This window comes from Bubalus kerabau, chromosome 2, assembly GCF_029407905.1.
Source record: "Bubalus kerabau isolate K-KA32 ecotype Philippines breed swamp buffalo chromosome 2, PCC_UOA_SB_1v2, whole genome shotgun sequence".
NCBI lineage: Eukaryota > Metazoa > Chordata > Mammalia > Artiodactyla > Bovidae > Bubalus > Bubalus kerabau.
In genome coordinates, this window is record NC_073625.1 from 114,525,968 (window position 1) to 114,551,992 (window position 26,025).

The following is a 26,025-nucleotide window of genomic DNA, read 5'->3' on the forward strand; positions in this document are numbered from 1 at the left end:
AATAGAGTAATTTTAAAACTCAGCCACTGCAAACAGACACAGTCTCAAAATATATATTGTCATCAATCTAATTCAATGTGAAAATGAAAGGGATCTGAGAAATCTGTCCCCGAAAAAAGGGTAGTAGCAAAACATAGTGTAAAAGCATTTCCTACAAATCCATATATCACCAGATAACACTGGTGTCAGCGACACCAGCATAGCTAGGCTAGTGGTCACTAAGGCCACTCTTCCCCCTTAAACTCCGTGACGTGCGGTCACTCTCCCTTCTGCTGCCACATTCTGGGTGGCCTGCCACCTGGCTCTGTTTCTCACACATGGTCAGGGAGTACTTAATTCTACAAGTTATATTGGTTATCTATTTGTAGTCTCTTTCCCAGTAGGAGGTAAACTCCGAGAGGGCGGGGAGCCTATCTGAAATGGGCCTGGCCCAGAGAGGGACAGAGTGGTGCACAAGGCTGTGGACAGAGGGACACACTCTCAGCTCTGGGAGACATGCCAGGATCAGGATGTGTCTTTGCTTTTCAACAGAGACAAGTGGAGCAGCCTCAGAAACCATCACCTAGAAACCATCACCTACAGGGCCTTCCCGCTTAGGACTGAAACCGCATCATCCGCTGTCCTGATTCTCAGGCGTTAGAATTTGGGCAGGAATGACACCATCAGGTCTCCCGGTTCTCCAGCTTGCCGACTGAAGATCTTGGGACTTGTCAGCCCCCATAATGGTGACAGCCAATTCCTTGTCATGAATCTTTTTATACACATATACATATGATCTATTCTGTTTCTCTGGAGAACTCTAACATAGTAGGTAGAGGCACTAGCCTACTGGTTCTCTAAGTGTTGGACCCAGTGTGCATCAACCTAGTATCAACAACCACTAGGAAACTTTTAAAATGAAAACTCTTCAGCTAATCCTACAGCTATTAACCCAGAAACTCTGGGGCAGAGCCTCGCAGTTTGTGGTTTCAGAAGCCCTCCAGGTGATTCTGATGCATGCTCACCCTTGAGAATCATTCATACTAGGATAAATACATCACATCTGTAATGGAATTCTTCCTTACTACTCAAAGTGTGATCTGTGGACCAGCCACACGGGCATCACCAGCGGCTGGTTAGAACTACAATGCCAAAGAATGCTCAAACTACCACACGATTGCACTCATCTCACACGCTATTAAAGTAATGCTCAAAATTCTCCAAGCCAGGCATCAGCAATATGTGAACCATGAACTTCCAGATGTTCAAGTTGGATTTGAAGGCAGAGGAACAAGAGATCAAATTGCCAACATCTGTTGGATCATCGAAAAAGCAACAGAGTTCCAGAAAAACATCTATTTCTGCCTTATTGACTATGCCAAAGCCTTTGACTGTGTGGATCACAACAAACTGCGGAATAATTCTGAATGAGATGGGAATACCAGACCACCTGACCCCTCTTGAGAAATCTGTATGCAGGTCAGGAAGTAACAGTTAGAACTGGACATGGAACAACAGACTGGTTCCAAATCAGGAAAGGAGTATGTCAAGGCTGCACATTGTCACCATGCTTATTTAACTTATATGGAGAGTACATCATGAGAAATGCCGGGCTGGAGGAATCACAAGCTGGAATCAAGATTGCCAGGAGAAATACCAATAACCTCAGATATGCAGATGACACCACCCTTATGGCAGAAAGTGAAGAAGAACTAAAGAGCTTCTTGATGAAAGTGAAAGAGGAGAGTGAAAATGCTGGGTTAAAGCTCAACATTCAGAAAACTAAGATCATGGCATTTGGTCCCATCATTTCATGGCAAATAGATGGGGAAACAGTGGAAACAGTGAGAGACTTTATTTTGGGGGGCTCCAAAATCACTGCAGATGGTGACGGAAGCCATGAAATTAAAAGACGCTTGCTCCTTGGAAGAAAAGTATGACCAATCTAGATAGCATATTAAAAAGCAGAGCCATTACTTTGCCAACAAAGATCCATCTAGTCAAAGCTATGGTTCTTCCAGTAGTCATGTATGGATATGAGAGTTGGACTCTAAAGAAAGCTGAGGGCCAAAGAATTGATGCTTTTAAACTGTGGTGTTGGAGAAGACTCTTGAGAGTCCCCTGGACTGCAAGGAGAGCTAACCAGTCCATCTTAAAGGAAATCAGTCCTGTATATTCATTGGAAGGACTGATGTTGAAGCTGAAACTCCAATACTTTGGCCACCTGATGCAAAGAACCGACTCATTTGAAAAGACTCTGATGCTGGGGAAAATTGAAGGCAGGAAGAGAAGGGGACACAGGATGAGATGGTTGGATGGCATCACTGACTCAATGGACATGAGTTTGAGTAGACTCTGAGAGTTGGTGATGGACAGGGAGGCCTGGCGTGCTGCAGTCCATGGGGTTGCCGAGTTGGACGTGACTGAGTGACTGAGCTGAACCGAATTGGTTATAACTGTAGGCATGTGCGCAGCACTCCAGACCTACAGAACCAGAGTCTGCGTTTTCACAAGATTCCCCAGGTGATCTGGGTGCCCTTGCATTTGCGTTAAACATGCCTAAGGGTGAGTCTGAGCAGTTCTGAGGTCGGATCACCTCTGAGCTGACCAGTTTGGCTTTCCCTGGGTTCCTGAGCTCAAGTCCTTAAAATTAACCATCTATTGCTTGAAATGACTTAAGTGACTGTCTGTTCCCTGAGACACAAAGGGCCTTCTCAGAGTCACAGCATGCAGTGAGGGGCATATCTCCTCATTTCAGCCCCACCCCTCACCCGACCCCACGCCCGAGGTTCACACTATGGAGTGACTGCCCTGGACAAGCCACCACCTTGTTTATACCTGTGGGCTTCTCTTCTTTTTTCTCCATGTAAACCTTGTTTATCCCTATTCACGTGGGAGTTTCTAGAGCTCTGCTGTCTGGCATGGTAGCCATTAGCCACCAGTCATTACTGAATTCTTGAAATACAGCTGGTTTGAATTAAGATGTGCTACTATGCAAAATATGCTGCAAATGTTAGAGAACATAAAATATATTAGGAATAATTTTCAAATCTTGAATGTATTGTATTAAGTAAAATATTTTATCAAAATTGATTTCAACTTTAAAAATGTGGCTACTAGAAGACATAAGATTACATATGTGGCTCACATTATATGTGTGCTAAGTCACTTCAGTCTTGTCCAGTTCTTTGCGACCTGATGAACTGTAGCCCACCAGGCTCCTCTGTCCATGGGATTTCCCAGTATTATATAGTTGACCCTTTAACAACTTGGGGATTAGGGGTGCCCATCCTCCCTGCAGTGGAAAATCTGTGTATAACTTATAGTCAGCCCTCCATACACATGTGGTTTCTATGTCTCTGCAGTTCTACATCGCAGATTTAACCAATCTCAGATCATGTAGCACTGTGGTATTTACTACTGAAAAAAAATCCCTGTATAAGTGGACCTGCAAGGTTCAAACCTGTACTGTTCAAGGATCAACTGTATTTTTCTGGACAGTGTGGGGCTAAAGAACAGCCCATGGCCTCTCCTTAGAGAGAAGCTCCCAAGGGGGCAGGCATCACATCTCTCCCTTGCTCTACACCAAGCTCTGTGACAAGCTGTCTGGAGGTGGGTGAGCGTCAGGGCTGGCTACACAGACCCTTTCCAGGGTTCAGCCTAGGGTTTAATTCCACTGCACAAGGTCATGAATGGTCCTGTCATTAAGATGCTTGCCCTCATGGGAGATACTGCATGTTTCTTGGCTCTGGTTACCGAAGGAAATCAGAGGAGAAAGCTTTCTCTTCCACTCTTCATGCAGGGATTTCCTTCTGCGAGTACTTCTTAGGATGTTAATGCCAGGTTTGAATCACAAAGCTACCATTTACTGAGAGCTGCTATTTGACAGTGCTGTGCCGATCCTTACAAAGTCCATGGGGCAGCCATTAGCATCTGTTTCTGGGAAAGGAAATGAGGTTTAAAAGGTTAATTTCTACATAGTTAGAAGTTAGTGAAGCTAAAATCCAAGACCATTGGATAACACTGCCAACTAAACTTCACCATTAGGTGGTTTAAAAAGCTCCACATATGAATCATACTCTTAATTCCAGAAGCTCTGCTCTTTCTAAATATGAAGCATAAGTAAAAAGCATAGGATATAAAGCTAGTGAGAAGCAGGGGGTGTTGCGGGATTCCCTTTGGGCTAGCATAGCACTATTGACAATTTATCCATGGCATAAGGGACCAGAGTGGATTCTTTCAGGCCTGTGGTCTATGGGGTGGTCCCAAACCACACATGGGCCGAAACTGGTCTTTGATATAGAAGCAAAAGGGAATACAGGGCCATTCACATTTAAAGCGGCTATGGCCTTTAGGTTATTCTCTATCTCCTAGTGTTAGAAGGAATAAAACATCTTCAATGGTCTCCCCAAATTGAAGCCAAAGGGGAGGGGACAGGGTTGAGAGCTTTAGCGTTTTCCCATTCTATTAACAGCTCTCCTGCTTTCCTTTCCCCTCCCCAAGTACCATGACCTAATAAAACTTTTCCTGCTTAGTTGAGACATCAGATCTAATGTCCTCACTGATGGGAATCAAAAAAAAAAAGGTTTCATGTGACCTGGGTTGTATATAGCTCCCCAGGTGGCGCTAGAGACATGGGTTTGATCCCTGAGTCAGGAAGATTCCCCTGGAGAAGGAAATGGCAACCCACTCCAGTTTTCTTGCCTGTAAAATCCCATGGACAGAGGAGCCTGGTAGTCCACGGGGTTGCAAAAGAGTCAGATATGACTGAGCACACATTACACTCCTACCAACTCCATTCCTTTAAAATGGATCATAGAAAACAAGGACTAGCCCAGACTGTAGAGACCAGAGAATTCTAACCCTTTATTCTGCAAAAACAGAGATGTGGAATTTAAAGTCACACGTTTATTGGCAAAAGTTGGGACCAGAACCTTGGCACTCAGATTCCTCATTTCCCCGGTTCCAAATAGAAAATCATAAAAGGGATGTTTTAAACATTGTTGTGTCCCCACCCAAATTCATATATTGAAACCCTAATCCCCCCCCCCTCACCCCACGTGGCTGTATTTGGAGACAGGGCCTTTGAAGACATGACAAAGGTTCAATGAGGTCATAAGGGTGTGGCCCTAATCCAAGAGGGCTTCCCAGGTGGTGCAGTGGTAAAGAATCCATCTGCCAATGCAGGAGACGCAAGAGCTGAGGGTGCTATCCCTGGGTCAGGAAGATCCCCTGGAGTAGGAAATGGCAACCCACTCCAGTAAATTCCATGAGCAGAAGAGCCTGGAGGGCTGCAGTCCATGGGGTTGCAAACAATTGGGCAGGACTGAGTGACTAACACATACACACACCTAATCCAATAAGGCTGGTGCCCTTATAAGAAGATCAAGAGACACCAGAGTTATCTCCACCGTGAGAGGACACAGCAGAAAGGTGGCTAGTCAGAAACAGAGCCTTCACCAGAAACCAAATCCTGCTGGACCCTGAGCTTGAACTCCCAGCTGCCAAAACTGTGAGAAAATTAATTTCTGTTATTTAAGGCATGCAGTCTGTGGTATTTTGTTATGGCAGCCTGGGCTGAGTAACACATGAGGATAAAGTAATTTTTATCTGTGGGCCTCAACTCAAGTTTGGGCATGAAAGGTGTGTAATGTAGGGGAAAACACAGGACCAGAACTGGCCAAGATAGGGGCTATTCAGAGACTGACTAGGGACCACTTTCCACATGGAATACCCCAGCCCACAGCTACTGGAAGGCCATTAAAAAGAATGAGTCAATTAGTTGAAGAATTTGGGGAAAGCATCCAAACTATGCATATCCTGTTCTGTGAAACAGCCTGTCTGTCCTTTCTTGAGGCAAGCAAACAGGAAAAACACTGGCCTGGGTACACCTCACCCCCTTCTGAAACCTTCTCTGGCACACAGTGCCCCTTGAAATCAAGGTTGGGAGGACTGTTTCCTGAGAGAGGAGAAAATGAGTCTGACCCTCTGGTTTATAACCCCTTAGGAAGGGTGGAGGGACACTTGTTATATTTCTGAGGGATGAATGCCCACATCCTTTAAGATGTCAGGCCATTAAGTAGCAGCCAGTGGCCTGAACTGGAAATGTTCTCACTGGTGGAGTGTCTTTAGCATGTGGGAAATATACCAGCCACAAAGGAATAGTTTTACTTACAGCCAAATGTTTTCCTGGAACTTTCAAAGTTAATAAAAAATTTTTTAAGTACAAAGGAAAAAGAACAACAACAAAATAATTAGTGTTAACAAGCTGGTATGTTTATCTCCTATATATTTTTTTGAGTTTTACAAAGCTTTTTATGATGGGCATGTATTACTTTATAATGATGATAATAAACATCGTTCATTCTCTAAATAGTTCAGTATCACATGCCAGGAAGTTTTCTAGATGCTGGAGATACAGCAGTAAACAGATAAAAATCCCTCTTCCTCTGGAGCTTCCAGTTATGGGGTATTTGGGTGGAGGAAGTAGTAAAATAGGAGACAGTGATAGCCCTGGAAGGAAAAGTTGGGATGGAGTGAGAGGATGGAGAGCCCTGGGGATGAAACATCAGAGAGGGTTCTCCAACGAGGGGATGTCTGAGCAGAGATCTGAAGTAAGTGAGGGGCCAAGTCAGGGGCAGGGCTGCGGAAAGAGCTCTTCTTTACACAGGGAACAGCAGGCGAGGGCCCTGAGGTTTTGCTCAAGGAGAAGCAGAAGGCCAGTGTGACCACAGTGGAGCAAGCAGTGACCACAGTGGAGGAGCGGAAGGAAATGGGTCTGGAGAGCCAGGCAGGAGTGCACTGGGCCTTGTAAGGCCATGATGAGGAGTCCATCCAGTCTCAGTCTCAGTGTGAGGGGAAGCAAAGGGAAGGTTGAAGCTGGGGAGTGAGGTGATGTGTAGTCCGACATTGTCTCCTGGATGCCTCCGTGTTCCGGGGACCACATTTCCCCCATCAGACAACAAGGTCCTGAGTTCAGGGATATGGGGATGTTTTCTCTTGTGGGCTCCTCTCCCAAGAGAGGGCTGAAGCAGGAGCTGCAGGCCACAGGAAAGTGAGGGCTTATCTCTCCCCAGGGTTTTCACCTCCCGGGACTCACCTTCTACTGTCAACTCCACTGTCACCTGGCGGGCACCACTACCATTAGTGGCTTCGCAGGTATACTTTCCCTTGTCCTCTTCACACACAGCATGAATCGAAAGGCTGAAAGTCCCCCGGGGACCACAGTCCAGCAGGAAGCGGCCCCCACTGGTGATGGCTTGTCCGTTTCTGTGCCATGTCACTTGGGGCTCTGGGTAGCCCCGAACCTTCAAGGAAAAGAAGAAAGGGTGAGAGCTTGTATATAAGGAGTACTTCCTATGTATCAGGTATTGTTCTGGGTACTTTACATGTATTAACTCATATAATCCTCATAAGCAGCCCGTGAAACAAATATTACTTTCATCTCCATTTTAGAGATGAGGAAATTGAGATGTAGAGTTTTGGTAGATTTCTTGAGGCCCTGAAGATAGAAAGTGGCCAAGTCAGGCATCCTGGCTTCAGAGCCCACCACACAGATGTCTCTCAAGCCTGGTTACATGATTAGAATCACTGCAGGAGATTCAAAGCAAATACTAGTGCCCAGGTCCAACCTTGGACCAATTAAATCAGAACCCCAGGGGTGGGGACTGAACATGGGGATTCTAGACCGATGCTTCCCACTCTAACAAGCAACAGATACTTCTTAAAAATGCAGATTCTACTTCTATAGGTCTGGGGTGGGCCTGAGATTCTGCAATTCAGATAAGCTCTCAGATGCTGCTGAGGCTGCTGGTCCCTAGAACTCACCTTGGGTAGCAAGGTTCTAGATCTGAGCTGCCCAGTACGGCGGCCACCAGCCACACATGTTGACCAGGTGCTTGAAACCTGGCTGATCCTGAGTCACACCGTGAGTGTAAGTGTAAATTACACAAGGGGCTTTGAAGAGTTAGTATGAAAAAGAATGTAAAATGCCTCAATAATTCAGAAATACTGATTACATATTACAAAGATAGTAACTTTGACATATTGGGTTAAATAAAATATATTGTTAGAAATAATTTCACTTGTTTCTTTTTAGTGTTTCAATGTAGCTACTAGGAAAGGTACACCTACTTATGTGCCTTGCTCGATATGTCTATCAGGCAGTGCTACCCGAGACCACTCTCCCTATGAATTGTTAGCAGCTAACATCTTCTGAGTGCTAAGTGTTAAGCACTTTTCTAAATACCTAAATGTATCTAAGCCTCATAGCAACTTGTTCAGAGAGATGTTTCCCCAATGAGGGGGAAATGCAGGGAGAAATAAGTTCCAAGAAAAGAAATCACTTTGAGTTTCAGAAAAAGTTCCCCAAGGGCCCTGAAACCCAAGAAACTCAATCAGCCCTTCGGAATGGATTCCTCTTCAGAGGAGCAGGGCTCAGACTGGCCCATCAGGGCAAACACTGGGGCCCTGAATTGGGGGATTTTAGCATTGGAAATGCACAGAAGACATCATAGAACCTTCCTGAGAAAGAAACTGTTGGTGTTGCAAATAGGTGGCAGCAGTAGCTTTTACACATGTAACCACTTCCAAGACAAGAGCATGGGTACAGATGCAGCAAAACCCAAATTCACTGGATAACCCCAAATTGCATTTACAAAGAAAGCCTTCAGTGACTGGCAACTATAATTCTCATCACATGCCTCAGCGAGGTCAGAGAGGATGCTTTATCAGCACATGGGAGCAAGGGGAGGGTAGGTGGCTGTGCACTCACACCTGGACCATTGCAGCCTTGCCAAGCACACATATCCTATCTTAGGGTGATGGGTTTGAAGGGGACCACATGCATATTATAATGTCTATTGTGATATGAAACAAAAAGAGATCACCTCTGGGTTGCTCCTTTTCCTTTTACTTAACTATCATTTTCTGATATTCTTGCAAATAACACCCTTGATCTTTGTAAAATAGAAAAAAATTTAAACGAAAATATGTGTTCCTTTCATATTAGTGTGTCTGTATAATGAAAATATGACTTCCCCAGTGGCTCAATGGTAAGGAAGCTGCCTGCATTGAGGAGTCACAGAAGATGCAGGTTTGATTCCTGGGTCAGGAAGATACCCTGGAGTAGGGCATGGCACTCACTCTAGTATTCTTGCCTGGGAAATCCTGTGGACAGATGAGCCTAGTGGGCTATAGCCCATGGAGTCACAAGAGTCAGACACAACAGAAGTGACTTAACACACATGCACATAATAAATGCATAGCACAACCATTTATTAATTTGTGGAGCCCCTCAAGGTACCTAAATCTAGAATTGGAATTAAAAGTGGTACACAAATAAACATTATGCATGTTTATAATGCATAATCCATATAAAAAACATATCATCTTGTGATACCCTCTTGGCACAAAACTTCATGCCAAGGAATATCAGACAATCACTCTAGTAACACATTCTTTTTCTCTTTGAAGCTTATCTTCAGGAAACAGCTAAGGAAAGAAACTTTCCTACAGAAGGAAGCCCCTTGGGAGTCTGGTCTTACAGTGAATTTGTGAGAGGCAGGGCCAGCCTCACCTCCAGAAAATGATCAAGTAAGCTTCTGTCAGTGTCAGAGAAAGGGATGCAGGGCCCTGGGACTGGGGGGAGGTGATGAATCATTAACTTCACCAAATGCATCCTTAGCATTCCACGAGCAAGTACTCTGGCCCCCTGCAGCGGTGCCAGCTCTAGGGCCATCAGGGCTGGAGGCATCAATGATTAACTGGGGACATTGCAAGTGCTCCAGATTTTGAGGACACAGATCCCTATTTCCCTTTCTATTTTCCTCTCATTTTCTACATGCATAGACATTCCCCTCCACCCCACACCACCAAATCCACCTCTGCAGTGCCCTTAAAGTAAATATCCAAGGATTTTTTTTTTAATGCTGAAACTAGTGCCACTTAGAAAACTGCCGTTTGCAATGGACTTTTGTACAGCCTGTATCTGAAGCAAAAGCAGGAATTTCTATGATCTTTTTCTGTTCCAAGGTCTGAATGATCCGCAGCTCCAATTCTTATCCTTCCAATATGGAAAAACTTGTTCAGTCACTACCTAACCTTACCTAAAAATTACTCAGCTTCAAGTAAACTCATTTTTATTGTCTTCCCACTATCTTGGGCTCCTAGGTGGGGAAAGAAGAGAAACCCAGACTCACAATCTTGGGTGTGTGATAACAGCCCCGCCCTCCCGGGACGTCTTATCTGCCTTCATCATGGGCCTTCTGCCAATAAGCCACAGCTGGGACTTTTACAGCCCAGTCAAAACTGCCATAAAAGCCCAGTGATACTTCAGTTTTCAGAGTCTTCCACATAGAGAATCTTATTTGATTCTTGCAGTGCTATAATGGAGGTGACTTGGGAAGCAGAAGCAGAACCTGAGATAAGGATTCAGGAAGCCAAGCCCTTAACTGACACTCAGAGCAACTGGGAGCAGGTGTAGCAGCCTGGTGAAGGTGATTTGGGTGGGGTACCAAGAGTGTCTGTGACAGCATGCAAGGCCAATCATATTATCAAGCCCTGAGAGCTAAGGAAAGAGGCCTGGAGAAGAACGATTTGCTATCGTTAAGATCAAGTGACAGATCTGGGACCACAATTTTGGTCTATCAGTTGAGTAGCTGTCTCTCTGTGCCTCACTGTAAATTTATGTTTTTGGTAAGATAAATACTATAGAACCCAAAGCATTGATAAATGTCTATCCCTTATAGACCTTAAACCTCACCTATGTTAAAGCAATATCTGTTCCCCACTTGGGAAAAATGTCAATGGTCATGGCCGTGCTAAAAGCAAGTCTAGGGTTGTTTCCTTGGAGCAACAAAGGATAGTGCCATAGACTAAATGTGTCTCTCTAAAGTTCATGTTGAAATCCTAACCCTTAATGTGATTATATTAGGAGGCGGGGCCTTTGGAGTGATTGGGTCAGCAGGGTGGGACCCTCATGAATGGGATTAGTGCCCTTACAAAAGCTATTCCAGGGAGCTCCCTCACTCCTTTTTACCATGTGGGGACACAGCAAGAAGCTGGCCATCTACGAACCAGGAGCTGGATCTCCCCAGGCACTGAATCTGCTGGGGCCTTGATTTTGGACTTTCCAGTCTCCACAACTGTGAGAAATAAATTTCTGTTGTTTAAACCACCCCATCTATTGTATTTCCATTATAGCAGAAATAACCCAATGGCCTAAGACAGATAGGATGGATGCCACGCATGTGCCCAAGACATCCCTAGGAGAGTCCGTGTGGGACAGAGAAGACAGATGACTTAAGAGCCAGGCCTGTGTCCCAGGTCTGGCTTGGCTTCCTGACCTCTTCAGGTTGTAATCCCTTCCTTTCATTGATGATAAAACAGTTCTTGATGCCTCAGGTCCTTCTATCCCTGAAGTAGTCTGGATTAAATAATGACCCACTTAGCTTCTGGGGGAAGATTCTTTCTTCCCCTTCCAGTCTGCCCTGGGCCCAGCCCACAGCTTTAATACTCTCTAATCCTCCATAAGGGAAAACCGAGTGACCATAAGGAGAGATGCCTGTGAATATGAGTAGGCAGCCCTGACTTCTCACCATAATGAGTTTTTGGAAATGGCCCCAAAGAGGGTCATTCTAAGGAGAATCATATTTTTTGCCACAGTAACCACATTTAATTGGAGGTTGTATTCTTAAACAAAAGCTTGGGATCAAATAAATCAAGGGCATATCTGACAACTTGTCATAAAAATAAAGATAAAGTCACCATAACCCCTATAATAATTTAAAATAGTAAAACTGTGCTTCAGTTCCATAAAATGTCCCCAAGAGCCTTTATGGCCTCAAAAGACCTTTAAAAGGAGTGGGGGCTCGTTCTGCGTGTGTTGGCTGGTGAGGAGAAAGCTGGGCTGCAGGCGGGCGGCTGCTTGCTGCCGTGTCACATCTGCCTGCCATGCTGGGAAGTTTTTCAGAATCTGGTGCTATTTAGAGATCTACTTAATGACTGAAAGTGAAACATTCTTAAGGGTGTGCGTGCTCAGTCACTTCAGTTGCGTCTGACTCTTTGTGACCCTATGGACTATAGCCTGCCAGGCTCCTCTGTCCATGGGATTATCCAGGAAAGAATGCTGGAGTGGGTTGCCATGCCCTCCTCCAGGAGATCTTTCTGACCCAGGAATCGAACCTATCTTTTGATTTTTCTCTGATGTGTGTGAAGGGCTTGCAGTCAATTCCAGGTTGCCTGGAACAGGCTACCAGGGTGTAAGCCCAGAGCAAAGTCAGCTTCTCTGGCCTCCATACCCCCAAGACTCAGAGCAACACATCTGCCTTCTCAGCTTGGTAAGAGGTAGAAAGGAGGTGATGTTCCTGTTTTTGATGATCTCCTGCATGTCTTTTGTACCTGGGTGGACCTGTCCCTGTTTGCACACTGCCAAGCCACACAGCTGCAGTGCCAAGCTGGGCAAGACATGAAACTGAAGCTCTGCTCATGATGAGAATGGAGGGAGACCAAAAAGAGAGAGAGAGAAACCAGGGTTACACTAAAGCCAGGGTGAAAGGGGACTGCTCAGCGGGACACTGGGGAGTTGGAAAGATACACAAAGAAGATGTGAGCAGTGAGCTGAGAAATCCTTGGGGCTGGGAATAATAGATGAAGGGGTTGTCCATAAGTATTTCTTTGAATCCTACTGAGTAACCAGAATCAATGCTGGGAAAGGCTGAGCCTGAAGGATGGGAAATTAAGGAAACCTGCTGGACAGATGTCCCCCTCCTCAAGACAGACAAAGCTGATTCTGCAACGCGACTGTCTCCATGCTTCCTATGATTGCCAACCTGCCTATAGCCCATCACTCTGAACTTCTTGCCCTATTTCAAGGCATCTTCTCCTACATAAATAAATTCTCCTAGGATAAATGACTAGGACAGAGCTGGTGATTTAAAAACTGAAAATAATAGCAAAGACACCAATAATCCTGAGGAATTCATTGAAGATGAATCTTCTGTCCCATCTCCAAGTATAAGCTCATCCAGATAATAAATGGACATGGATGCACAGAAAGAATGAAAATATTAACACCCCCAGCAAACTAGACCACAGAAAATGCCTATGAAACTTACATCATGGATATATTATGAGAGTGAAGAGTGAAGGGTGAACCATAGTTATGACATGACAGTTTAGTGGCCTGGGTCTGTGTCAGCACCTGGCACCTGGCCCATTGGATGGGCAGGAACTTAATTAAGGCTTTGAATAATCCCATTACCAACAGTCAAAAGCCTTGACTGAACCCACAGAATCTTCAGGAAGAGATCATACCAGCTAAAAGCAGCAGTTAGTGAGAAGCTTAAACTGCTGGACCCTCTCTGCCCTTAAGTCCAAAGTTGTGAAACAGCAGGGACTGAAGCAGTTCCATGAAAAACAAAAGCAAAATGCAGAGAAGCACTCATCACACCGGCCCAGAGAAGGACACCCAGATCTTCAGGAAAGATGCCGGAAGTCTCTCTCTGTGATCAGCCGCTCTCACTTCTTGTGGCAAGTTTTCTTTTCCTTTGGCCCAGGACACAGACACCCCCACACCCCCACACCTGCCAGACAGAGAACACACTGTAATTCCCACAAAGAGCATGAGACAAGTTACAGCTTGGCAGCCTTAGGTTATACCTCAGGCCCTTCTGACTGTTTCAAACAAGAAGTCTGATTTCCTTTTATCTAGCTCAAGCTTATCAGTGTGTGCAACTTTTTGATTCCCGTTCAATGACACAAGCATTTAAAACTCCGGCGCAGTCTTACAAAGAAACAGAATTCTAAATGTAATCAGGAACCTCTGACACTGATGTTTTCCAAGTGCTTCCAAATTCAGGGTTTTCCTATGAAAACAAGTGTCCTTCCATTTGAGATCCAGTCCCTGTGGGATGGCTGTGGGATTTCAGCCTTACTGGGAACCTCTCTGCATAAAGCCCTGAGTTCTGGCTTTACCTTCCCTAACAAAGGCTTCTATGGAACCAGCGTTTCCAGCTGGTGAGGCTGGCCCAGGAGCTAAGCTCACCCTCCAGTTTCTAATACTGAGCTGAGACATACTCTCAGATGTATTAAAATATTAATAAGAGGTGCGTGATGTCACAGAAGTTTAACAAATTAGCGCTGTGGCTTGGTTTTGTTTGATGTACTCAGGATCTCCTGCCCACCTTTCCCAGGGTAAGCCCCTCCTTTAAAGATCTGCTCCCTTCCCTTCTGTCCACCTCAGGTGAGTCTGGTGGAGAGGCATCAGTAGCTGCCTTCTGGCCAAAGCACTCAAGCTTCCACAATGAGCCTGATCCAAGTCAGCCAATCAGGACTCTTCCCTACAATTTCAATTAGAATAAAGTGAGACTAAACCAACTGTCTCTTGTCTTCCCAGGTGGCTCAGATGGTAAAGCATCTGCCCGCAATGCAGGAGACCCGGGTTCTTTCCCTGGGTTGGGAAGATCTCCTGGAGAAGGAAACAGCAACCCACTCCAGTATTCTTGCCTGGAGAATCCCACGGATGGAGGAGCCTGGTAAGCTACAGTCCATGGGGTCGCAAAGAGTCGGACACGACTGAGCGACTTCACTTTCACTTTCAAACTGTCTCTTCACAGGGATCCTAAGCTGGGAAGATGTAAGCCTGAAGCTACCTGTGGGCAGCCATCCTCCCCCATTCCCACCTCTGTTTCCTTGCCTCCACCTAAGAGAAGCAAGCCATGTGCACAGTAAGACATCACATACACAGTGGAGAAGGAAGGAGATGGACGCATGGCAGGCAGAGCTGAGGTGGACTTAGGATCCACGTGGTCGTATGAGACAATACCTGTCTTTCATTTAACCCATGCACTTGGTTTCTGTCACTTGCAAACAAGAGTCCTAATTCAGGAAGGTATATGGCATCTGGAATCAGACAGAGCCATGTGTGGGTGCTGGCTGTAGCAATCACCAGTTGCCTGACCTTGTTACTTAATTTACTTGGCCCTCAGTTTATACAACTGTAAGATGGAACTACATCAGTATCTATTTCCATGAATAAGTTTATGATCAAAGGAGAAAAAACATGTACAACAGTGCATTAAGAAATTCAAAAGGTTAGGTCCTCTGTCTCTTCTCTCTGAGGTCAGTGATTCCTTGTAATAAGGTACCTTAGCCTCCATTCCGGAGAAGGCGATGGCACCCCACTCCAGTACTCTTGCTTGGAAAATCCATGGACGGAGGAGCCTGGTAGGCTGCAGTCCATGGGGTCACGAAGAGTCGGACACGACTGAGCGACTTCACTTTCACTTTTCACTTTCTGCATTGGAGAAGGAAATGGAAACCCGCTCCACTGTTCTTGCCTGGAGAATCCCAGGGACGGGGGAGCCTGATGGGCTGCCGTCTATGGGGTCGCACAGAGTCGGACACGACTGAAGTGACTTAGCAGCAGCAGCAGCAGCATCCACTCAGCTCAAAGCTTTGACAGCATGAAACTGCTTCTGCCCTAAGAAATATCAGTACTTGTGAACTTCTGGGCTTGCTGAGCCTCCTGTTACACAACTGAATTCTTATAGACAACTTCAAGGTGTCACACCCTTAATTAGATAAAAACCTAACACTTTAACTGAGAACACCTTTTGCCTTAGTGGAACTGGCTTATTATTTTTATTTGAAGGGTAAACCCCTTTTGAAAAGTGATTGTTGATTTTATGTAATATGAAAAAACACATTTTAAAACAAATATCCTGTCTGTAGTTTTGCCTGTACCATCATCCCACTCCATAATATCATGTGAAACTTCAAGACACAGATCATCCCCTTGATTTCTGCCTCACTGACTAATGCAGCCTTGGAATTTCAAGGGCATGGGCAAGTTTCGGGAAGGAAATAAATCTGGGGTAATAAATCTGGAGTTTCTGGCCTGTCATAGTTGAATCTGGAGAGAGAGAGACATACTTTGCTGGCAGGAGAGATGGAGCAGAGGGCTCCTCCCCAAACAACACACAGGCCACTTGGCAGCGGCTTCTGACTCCTCAAAGAGTAGAGCCCAGACGCCACGAGACTCAAAAACCCACAAGACTCAATCCGGCCACAGATTGTCCTGGGAAGGTCCCATCCTCTGAGGACTCTCTGAGAATATGAGGCAATTCTATTTAAAAGCAAAGGTGGGCAAAAGTGACCAGAGGGTCCCAGCCACCTAAAGCATCTCGGCTTGGCTCCCTCACCTTAACTGTCTCTCCTGGCGGCTGCTGACCACCTGCTCCACATGCACGCACATCACCACACAAAGCCTGCATTCTGCTTCGCTCTCCCAGGTGGCAGGCTGTGAGGGAGCGTGAGCAGGTGGAGCTTGGATGGCAGGACCTCTGGGGCTGCCTGCATCAACATGGTCGGGAGAGCGCCTCTGTGATGCTGTCAAAAATATCTGCACCAGCGGCAGACAGCAGCAGTGTGAGTTTGCTACTTAATAGCAGAATGTTCTCCCCAGACCTCACTGCCCAAAGGCACCCTCATCTGCATAGAGAATCATGCCAGATAAGAAATCAAAAGTTGTTTCCTGTGCAGTGTCAGTGTCTGGCTGCCCACTAGGCTGAAAAACATAACCCAGTATGCTTTTCTAAAATGTTTTCACTCTCACCAAGACATGTATGTGGTCAAAATGTCAATAAGTAAGTCATTAAAAAAAAAAAAGCAGATCTCTGCTCTACCCCTCCCACCCCCAATTTCCACTTCCTTCAGGAAATCATCTTCAACTCTTTTAGCCATTCCTTCTGTTTTCTTCTCCAGTGTTTCTAAGTAACAACCTTATACAACTATTTTATTCTTTCAAATTTTAGACATTATGTCTTAATTTCTCTATATGAAACACGAGCTTTTAGCTCTCAACCTTCCCATAAGCTCTTCCCCTACCCCCAGGAATTAATGACAATTTTTATTACGCCAGTGTGTTAGTGTTTGCTTTATTTTAGTTTTGCTCACTGACAAGCTACATAGTATATTACAATTATTAATAGATTTTTTTCCCCTGGAGTTAATACCTGCCTTACTTTTGGTTTGATTGTTTTTTTTTAAGAATGCAACTTATGAAGAGAACTATAAAATTCATCTCAGTCAGTTCACTTCAGTCGCTCAGTCGTGTCCAACTCTTTGTGACCCCATGGACTCTAGTACATTAGGCTCACCAACTCCCGGACGCTACGCAAACTCATGTCCATTGAGTTGGTGATCCCATCTAACCATCTCATCCTCTGTCATTCCCTTCTCTTCCTGCTTTCAGTCTTTCCCCAGTGTCAGGGTCTTTTCAAATGAGCCAACTCTTTGCATCAGGTGGCCAAAATATTGGACTTTCAGCTTCACATCAGTCCTTCCAATGAACACTCAGGACTGATCTCCTTTAGGATGGACTGGTTGGACCTCCTTGCAGTCCAAGGGACTCTCAAGAGTCTTCTCCAACACCACAGTTCAAAAGCATCAATTCTTCGGTGCTTAGCTTTCTTTATAGTCCAACTCTCACATCCATACATGACTACTGGAAAAACCATAGCCTTGATTAGACAGACCTTTGTTGGCAGAGTAATGTCTCTGCTTTTTAATATGCAGTCTAGGTTGGTCATAACTTTCCTTCCAAGGAGTAAGCGTCATCTCAGTAATTGTCAAATGTCTCGGTGACTTTTATTTTTTCCTCTATTGGAGAGATATCTCCTGGAACATTCTGTTGCTGTGCTCCAAATCTGAACTCAATGCTATCTAGGCCTGGTGCATAGTGCTCTGGGGACTTTCCTTTACCATCCTCTTGGGTGCCACCACTTTGGTTGAACATTTCCTCCTCCAGTGGTTTCTTATGAACAAATGCAAGGAAGATTAAATCTTTAAGTTTCCAAAAGTCATTTCCAAAAGTGTCAATATTCTACTTTATACTCAACTGGCAGTTTATCTAGGAAAAGAATTATAGTGGAAAATCTTCCTTCAGAATTTTGAAGGTATTGCTTCATGGCATTTGAAGTCACTGATTCTGGCATCCAGTGTTGATACAAGAGGTATAATGCCATGCCGATCCTTCCTCTATGACCCAGTGTATGTGTGTGGGTTTTTTGCTTCAGAGCTTCTGGAATCTTCTCTTTATCCCTGACAGCCTAGAACTCCATGATGAGGTGCTTTGTTGTATGTAAATCTCTATTCACTCATTGTATTAGATCCTTGGTAATAGGTCTTTTCATTATAGATAATGCATATCTTTCAATTTTGAGGAATTTTTGATTATATTCTTTGTAGCCAAAGATGGAGAAGCTCTATACAGCCAGCAAAAACAAGACAGGGAGCTGACTGTGGCTCAGATCATGAACTCCTTATTGCCAAATTCAGACTTAAATTGAAGAAAGTGGGGAAAACCACTAGACCATTCAGGTATGACCTAAATCAAATCTCTTATGGTTATACAGTAGAAGTGAGAAATAGATTTAAGGGACTAGATCTGATAGACAGAGTGCCTGATGAACTGTGGATGGAAGTTCATGACATTGTACAGGAGACAGGCATCAAGACCATCCCCAAGAAAAAGAAATGCAAAAAAGCAAAATGGCTGTCTCAGGAGGCCTTACAAATAGCTGTGAAAAGAAGAGAAGCGAAAAGCAAAGGAGAAAAGGAAAGATATTCTTGAATGCAGAGTTCCAAAGAATAGCAAGGAGAGATAAGAAAGCCTTCCTCAGTGATCAATGCAAAGACATAGAGGAAAACAATAGAATAGGAAAGACTAGAGATCTCTTCAAGAAAATTAGAGATATCAAGGGAACATTTCATGGAAAGATGGGCTCAATAAAGGACAGAAATGGTATGGACCTAACAGAAGCAGAAGATATTAAGAAGAGGTGGCAAGAATATACAGAACTGTACAAAAGAGATCTTCTCGACCCAGATAATCACGATGGTGTGATCACTTACCTAGAGCCAGACAACCTGGAATGTGAAGTCAAGTGGGCCTTAGAAAGTATCATTATGAACAAAGCTAGTGGAGGTGATGGAATTCCAGTTGAGCTATTTCAAATCCTGAAAGATGATGCTGTGAAAGTGCTGCACTCAATATGTCAGCAAAATTGGAATATGTCAGCAGTGGCCACAGGACTGGAAAAGGTCAGTTTTCATTCCAATCCCAAAGAAATGCAATGCCAAAAAATGCTCAAACTACCTCACAATTGCACTCATCTCACATGCTAGTAAAGTAATGCTCAAAATTCTCCAAGCCAGGCTTCAGCAATATATGAACTGTGAAATTCCAGATGTTCAAGCTGGTTTTAGAAAAGGCAGAGGAACCAGAGATCAAATTGCCAACATTCGCTGGATCATTGAAAAAATAAAAGAGTTCCAGAAAAACATCTATTTCTGCTTTACTGACTATGCCAAAGCCTTGCCTGTGTGGATCACAATAAACTGTGGAAAATCCTGAAAGAGGTGGGAATACCAGACCACCTGACCCGCCTCTTGAGAAACCTGTATGCAGTTCAGCAAGCAACAGTTAGAACTGGACATAGAATAACAGACTGGTTCCAAATAGGAAAAGAAGTATGTCAAGGCTGTATATCGTCACCCTCCTTATTTAACTTCTATGCAGAGTACATCATGAGAAATGCTGGGTTTGATGAAACACAAGCTGGAATCAAGATTGCTGGGAGAAATATCAATAACCTCAGATATGCAGATGACATCACCCTTATGGCAGAAAGTGAAGAAGAACTAAAGAGCCTCTTGATGAAAATGAAAGAGGAGAGTGAAAAAGTTGGCTTAAAGCTCAAAATTCAGAAAACGAAGATCATGGCATCTGGTCCCATCACTTCATGGGAAATAGATGGGGAAACAGTGGAAACAGTGGCTGACTATTTTTTGGGGCTCCAAAATCACTGCAGATGGTGATTGCAGCCATGAAGTTAAAAGACGCTTGCTTACTCCTTGGAAGGAAAGTTATGACCAACCTAGACAGCATATTAAAAAGCAGATACATTACTTTGGCAACAAAGGTCCGTCTAGTCAAGGCTATGGTTTTTCCAGTAGTCATGTATGGATGTGAGAGTTGCAGTATAAAGAAAGCTGAGCACCAAATAATTGATGCTTTTGAACTGTGGTGTTGGAGAAGACTCTTGAGAGTCCTTTGGACTGCAAGGAGAGCTAACCAGTCCATCCTAAAGGAAATCAGTCCTGGGTGTTCATTGGAAGGACTGATGTTGAAGCTGAAAGTCCAATATTTTGGCCACCTGATACAAAGAGCTGGCTCATTTGAAAAAACCCTGATGTTGGGAAAGATTGAAGGCAGGAAGAGAAGGGAATGACAGAGAATGAGATGGTTAGATGGCATCACCGACTCAATAGACATGAGTTTGGGTAAACTCCGGGAGTTGGTGATGGATAGGGAGGCATGGCGTGCTGCAGTTTATGGGGTCGCAAAGAGTCAGACACGACTGAGCAACTGAACTGAACTGAAGAGATTTCAACTTTATCATGTAACAAATCTATTGAAGTTATTATTTTGGCTATCATTAATTTCAAAAATATCTGCTTTTTTTGGGTTTTTCAAGACTGCATTGAGGGGACTTCTCTGGTGGCCCAGTGGTTAAGAATCTGCCTGTAATGCAGGGAACACAGGTTCAGTCCCGGGTCAGGGAACTCAGATCCCACATACCTCAGAGTTACTAAGCCCATGTGCCACAAATACTGAGCCCTCATGCCACAACCAGAGAGGCCGTGCACTGCGGTGAAAGATCCCACATGATGCAACTAAGACCCGAAGCAGCCAAATATATAAACAAATTTTTTAAAAACCACATTGAATAATCTCCTCTTTCTGTTTAATGAAAGCAACATCTTATCTCTGAGGTATGACAAAATTTCTTCAACATTTTCTGTAGTCTTCTGTTCCTACTTGGTTTCTTTTTTGATTCTTTTTGTCTTTTTAATAACAGAGGCTTCCGTGGAATAGCTAATGATCCGTCACTGACTTTTCAAATATATGAGTGAAGAAATTAAGAGCTTCATGCAAGTGGGGCCTTGTCAACTTGTTAGATCTTCCAGTAGAGTGAATGGGTAAAAATGCTCAACTATAAAATAGAATGATACAGCTGCTACGGAAAACAGTTTAGTGTCTTAAGACGATCAGGTTCCACAGAGAGGAACTTCTGATTTCCTGCTGAGAGGGTGGTGGTCTGGACACAGTAATTAGGTCTGTCTGCCAGCATTTGGGACTTTGACTGAGAAAAGGCCATGAGGGGACTCATTTCAATACACTGATTTCTACTTAGCCCCTCTCCCTTTTGAGTACAACACCTCTTCCTGCCTGCAGCTGTACCTCATGCCTAGGAGTTGAGAGTTGGTTAAGTTCAGTCTCTCTTCAGATAAACTTTGATCTTTCAGTGCAAGAGAGGAGCAGTGGCCTGACACATGGAGTATGGGAGGGGATTTGAGACCCTAACTGCTTGTTATTACATTTTTAACCAATCCTCCAATTTTCAGCTTAGGTCCACAAGCCAGACTTTCAAAGTTCGTGTTGCCACCAACTTCTCAGCTTTTATAGAAACTGTGTTGGCACGAGCAGGCTTACTTTTTTTTTTTATTAGACATGGGTATAGCACAACACAGAAGCTAAAACCCAAGTCACCCAATCATCTACTCATTTTCCATCATCAACCAGTTTGTTGACATGGCTCATCTGCTACTCCTCTGTTGTCTCTCTTTCATTCTATTTGTCCTTGTAGGTTTTCTTTTTCTTTTAATAAAAACTCATTTTAAGGATGGGTAGCATAAAAAAAAATTAGCAAGGATGTAGGGAAACTGGAATCCTTGTATACTGATGGTGAGAAAACAGAATGATACAGCTGCTATGGAAAACAGTATAGTGGTTTCCCCCCAAAATTAAAAATAGAACTACCATATGACTGACAATTTCACTTCTGGATATAAACCCAAAAGAACTGAAAGAAGGGACATGAATAGACATTTGCACACCCATGTTCAGAGCAGTACTATTTATATAATATCCAAGAGGCAGAAGCACCCCATGTCCATCAACAGATGCATGGATAAACAAAGAGTGGTATATACAAACAATGAAACATATTCAGCCTTACAAAAGAAGGAAATTATAATACATGCTACAACATGGATGAACCTAAAGGACATTAAGCCAGTCACAAAAGGACAAACAGTGTATGATTCCACTTAGATAAGGACCTGTTGCTGTTCGGTTGCTCAGTCATTTCTCTTTGTGACCCCATGGACTGTGTAGTACGCCAGGCTTCTCTGTCCCTCACTATCTCCCAGAGTTTGCTCCAACTCATGTCCATTGAGTCAGTGATACCATCCAACCATCTCATCCTGTCACCTCCTTCTCCTCCTGCCCTCAATCTTTTCCAGCACCAGGGTCTTTTCTAATGCGTTGGCTAATCGCATCAGATGGACAAATATTGTAGCTTCAGCTTCAGCATTAGTCCTTCCAGTGAATATTTAGAGTTGATTTCCTTTAGGATTGAATGGTTTGATCTCCTTGCTCTCCAAGAAACTCTCAAGAATCTTCTCCAGGACTACAATTCGAAAGCATCAATTCTTTGGCGTTCAACCTTCTTCATGGTCCAACCCTCACATAGATGAAGATCTAGAATAATCAATTTCATGGAAACAGAAAATGGAATGCTTGTTGCCAGCGGTGGGAGGAGGAGGGAACCGGGGAGTTAGTGTTTAATGGGTACAAAGTTTCAGTTTTATAAGATGGAAAAAGTTTGGGAAATGGGTGGTGGAGTTTAATTACACAACAATATGAATATACTTAATACCACTGAACTGTATGTATACTTAAACATGGATAAAACAGTCAATTTTATGCCATGTATATTTTACAGCAATAAATAAAAATCAATGAGCCAAATATATGTGGATCTATTTTTGAACTCTGTTTTGTTTCAATGAGCCGTGTGTTTATCCCTCTGCCAAATACTACATTGCCTTTAGTACAATAGCTCTATGTTAGGTATTAAAACAAGAAATAAAAGTTTGAAAATACATAAATCAGACCAAGGTCACTCCTCTATTTTAAAAATTTCCAACAATTTCTCATTGCACTAAGAATAAAGCCCAATTACCATGGCTCCCAAGGCCCTGGGTGGCCTGGCCCCTGCCTCTTTCTCTCTGCTCCATCCTTGCTCACTGTACCCCTGCCACACAGGCCTCTTCTCCATGCCAGGAAATAAGATGGAGACAACAGGCACTCCATCTTGGAGTGGCTCCCTGCCTGCAAGACGACAGGGCACACATAGTCAGGGCTGCAGAAGGGGTGTGGACTGAGGATTGAAGGAGTACAGGGAGGATGTCGGGAGCCCCATATGCTGCTGCTGCGGTGAGTTGAGCAGGATTCCAGGGACCACCTTCCAGTACAGCATCAGCCCCCAGGGAGCTGGGGTGGGCTGTTGATAGAGCTGGGTGTGTAAGAACCAGCCACTCAAGTCTGACTGGACAGCAGATGGTTCCTGGTAACTCTGCTGATCTCGTGGCAGCCCCTCAGGGTCCCCACCCTGGGATGGGCTCAAGGAGGGGTGAACAGAGATGGATGGCAGGCCAGGGCAGTGGGAGCACAGCCTGGCAGGAGCCTTGGGGCTCCTTACCCTCCTCCCACTTCCCTCCACCAACACCCTAGTGTCACCCGGGGCATCCTCCTCGGCCACTTCTGCCTGATTCATGACTCTTGCCAACTGCGTTGCATGCAGGGCAGCTCTTGCAGAAGATATTGTTCAGGAATTCTAAGGCAGGGCCCCAGGGGACACAGGAAAGAGAGCAGAAGCAAATCCCAGGACCCTCCTAGAAGGTCCCATTGTGAGCAAGCCTGTGCATGCCGTGCTTGTCTGGGTGTCTGTTGGTGGCATGCTGGGGGCAGGGAATGCCAAAGGGGTTTGAGTCCTATTTCAAAACACACATTTAAAGCAGATTTAGACTTCCCAGTCCAAGCCATTGAAATTTCTTTTCTGAAGAAGCATCTGGAAAAATGGAGGGAAAAGTTGCCCAGTTATTTAGTAAAAACAAAACTCAAACTTTCCTTCCCCTCTCCTGCCAAGGTCCCTTTCAACAATGTGATCCTCAGGGATCCATGGAGGCTGGGCCCCAGCTGAGCTGGCACCAAGCATGTTCGTCCCCAGAGGAGGCGAGCCCCACACACAGCATCACTGGCTAGATGCTAGGATACCTCCCCAGCCCCCCAAAGTTGTGTGCCTGACATCAGCAGACCAACCCCAGGCTGGTTGAGAGAGATTCAAAATCAGTCCATTTCCCAGACTGCTCCACGAGAAGCTTGAGGGCTTCCTGTGTTGGAAGCTTTGTAGCCCAAAGAGCCCTTCTCCCTACGTCCTAGAATATCCTCAGCGAAGGGAGGAGGGTAAACAGTATACAAAAAGCCTGGGCATCTGCCTTCCTTTCTAATCACAGAGAACTGTAGGAAACTCAATAGGTGCCACTGTTGTAGCGTGGAGTCAAGGAGCCTGTAGGCAGGGCTTGGCCGCGGCCTCACTGTAGGTAACTGCTCAGACCACCCGGCTCAGCATTCCAGGTGCAGCTCACACAGCTGCTAAACAGGAGTGGATGTGCTGACAGACACAGGGGTCACCCTAATAAGTAAGGTATTTAAGGAATTAGACAAGTTGGCTATAGACACCTCCAGGCTTTAGGAATGGGGAAGAGGTAAGAATGGGTTTGCCAGTCCCTTGGGGAGTGTCAGGAAGTGGCAGGGAGAAGCAATTTACACAGAAGAATGGTGCCTGAAGGGTGCCTTCAGGAAAGCAGGCTGCTGAAAAAGATGGCCTGGCTCATACTTTGCGTTGCAAAAAGGGTCAGCTTCAGGTTGGATACTAGAAGGGTCTGTAAACTTATTGTGCCCCTAAGAGCCCACTTTAGCCTGGAGAAGCTTAACTGTTTCTAGTACCACTCAGGGCTCCCACCCCAACCCCACACCTTGGCCTCAGCGCACCTATTTCTAAACACACCTTCTCACGGAGCCCTGGCCTCTGGAAATTCTGGAAACCCTTTCTGCCTCTCACCTACACCTTCCCATGGTGTTTCACCAACACTGGAGCCCACCTGAGCAGGACAGGGTATTCCTGCCCCATAACCCAAGGGAAGGCAAGCCAGTCTGCAACCCAGAAGGAAGGGGCATGCCTCGGGCCCAGAGCCCACTGCTCCCAGTGGCAGGACACAAGCATGAGAGCAGTGTTTATTCCCAAGCCACTTTCTGTCCAGAGACTCTCAGCTGGGTCCAGGGCTGGAGCCAGGGTTCCATTTCTTTTCTTTTTTTTTTTTAATATCAGAAAAAACTTTTTTTTTTTTAACTTTACAATATTGTATTGGTTTTGCCATATATCAACATGGATCCACCACAGGTATACATACATTCCCCATCCTAAACCCTCCTCCCTCCTCCCTCCCTGTACCATCCCTCTGGGTCATCCCAGTGCACCAGCCCCAAGCATCCAGTATCGTGCATCGAAACTGGATTGGTGACTCATTTCATATATGATAATATACATGTTTCAATGCCATTCTCCTAAATCATCCCACCCTCTCCCTCTTCCACAGAGTCCAAAAGACTGTTCTATATATCAGTGTCTCTTTTGCTGTCTCGTATACAGGGTTATTGTTATCATCTTTCTAAATTCCATATATATGCGTTAGTATACTGTATTGGTATTTTTCTTTCTGGCTTACTTCACTCTGTATAATAGGCTCCAGTTTCATCCACCTCATTAGAACTGATTCAAATGTATTCTTTTTAATGGCTGAGTAATACTCCATTGGGTATATGTACCACAGCTTTCTTATCCATTCATCTGCTGATGGACATCTAGGTTGCTTCCATGTCCTGGCTATTATAAACAGTGCAGCGATGAACATTGGGGTACACGTGTCTCTTTCAATTCTGGTTTCCTCAGTGTGTATGCCCAGCAGTGGGATTGCTGGGTCATAAGGCAGTTCTATTTCCAGTTTTTTAAGGAATCTCCACACTGTTCTCCATAGTGGCTGTACTAGTTTGCTTTCCCACCAACAGTGTAAGAG

The 26,025-nt window shown here is 44.7% G+C and overlaps 1 protein-coding gene across 2 annotated transcripts in view; it reads right to left on the minus strand.

Annotated features, from left to right (window-relative positions):
* Positions 1-26,025, minus strand: part of MYLK (myosin light chain kinase) — a 191,886-nt gene that overhangs the window by 138,325 nt on the left and 27,536 nt on the right. For both annotated transcript variants that reach the window (XM_055568413.1, XM_055568414.1), the window contains exon 2: positions 7,079-7,286. In XM_055568413.1, the coding sequence (XP_055424388.1) occupies positions 7,079-7,286 (208 nt within the window). The remainder of the gene's footprint in view (positions 1-7,078; positions 7,287-26,025) is intronic.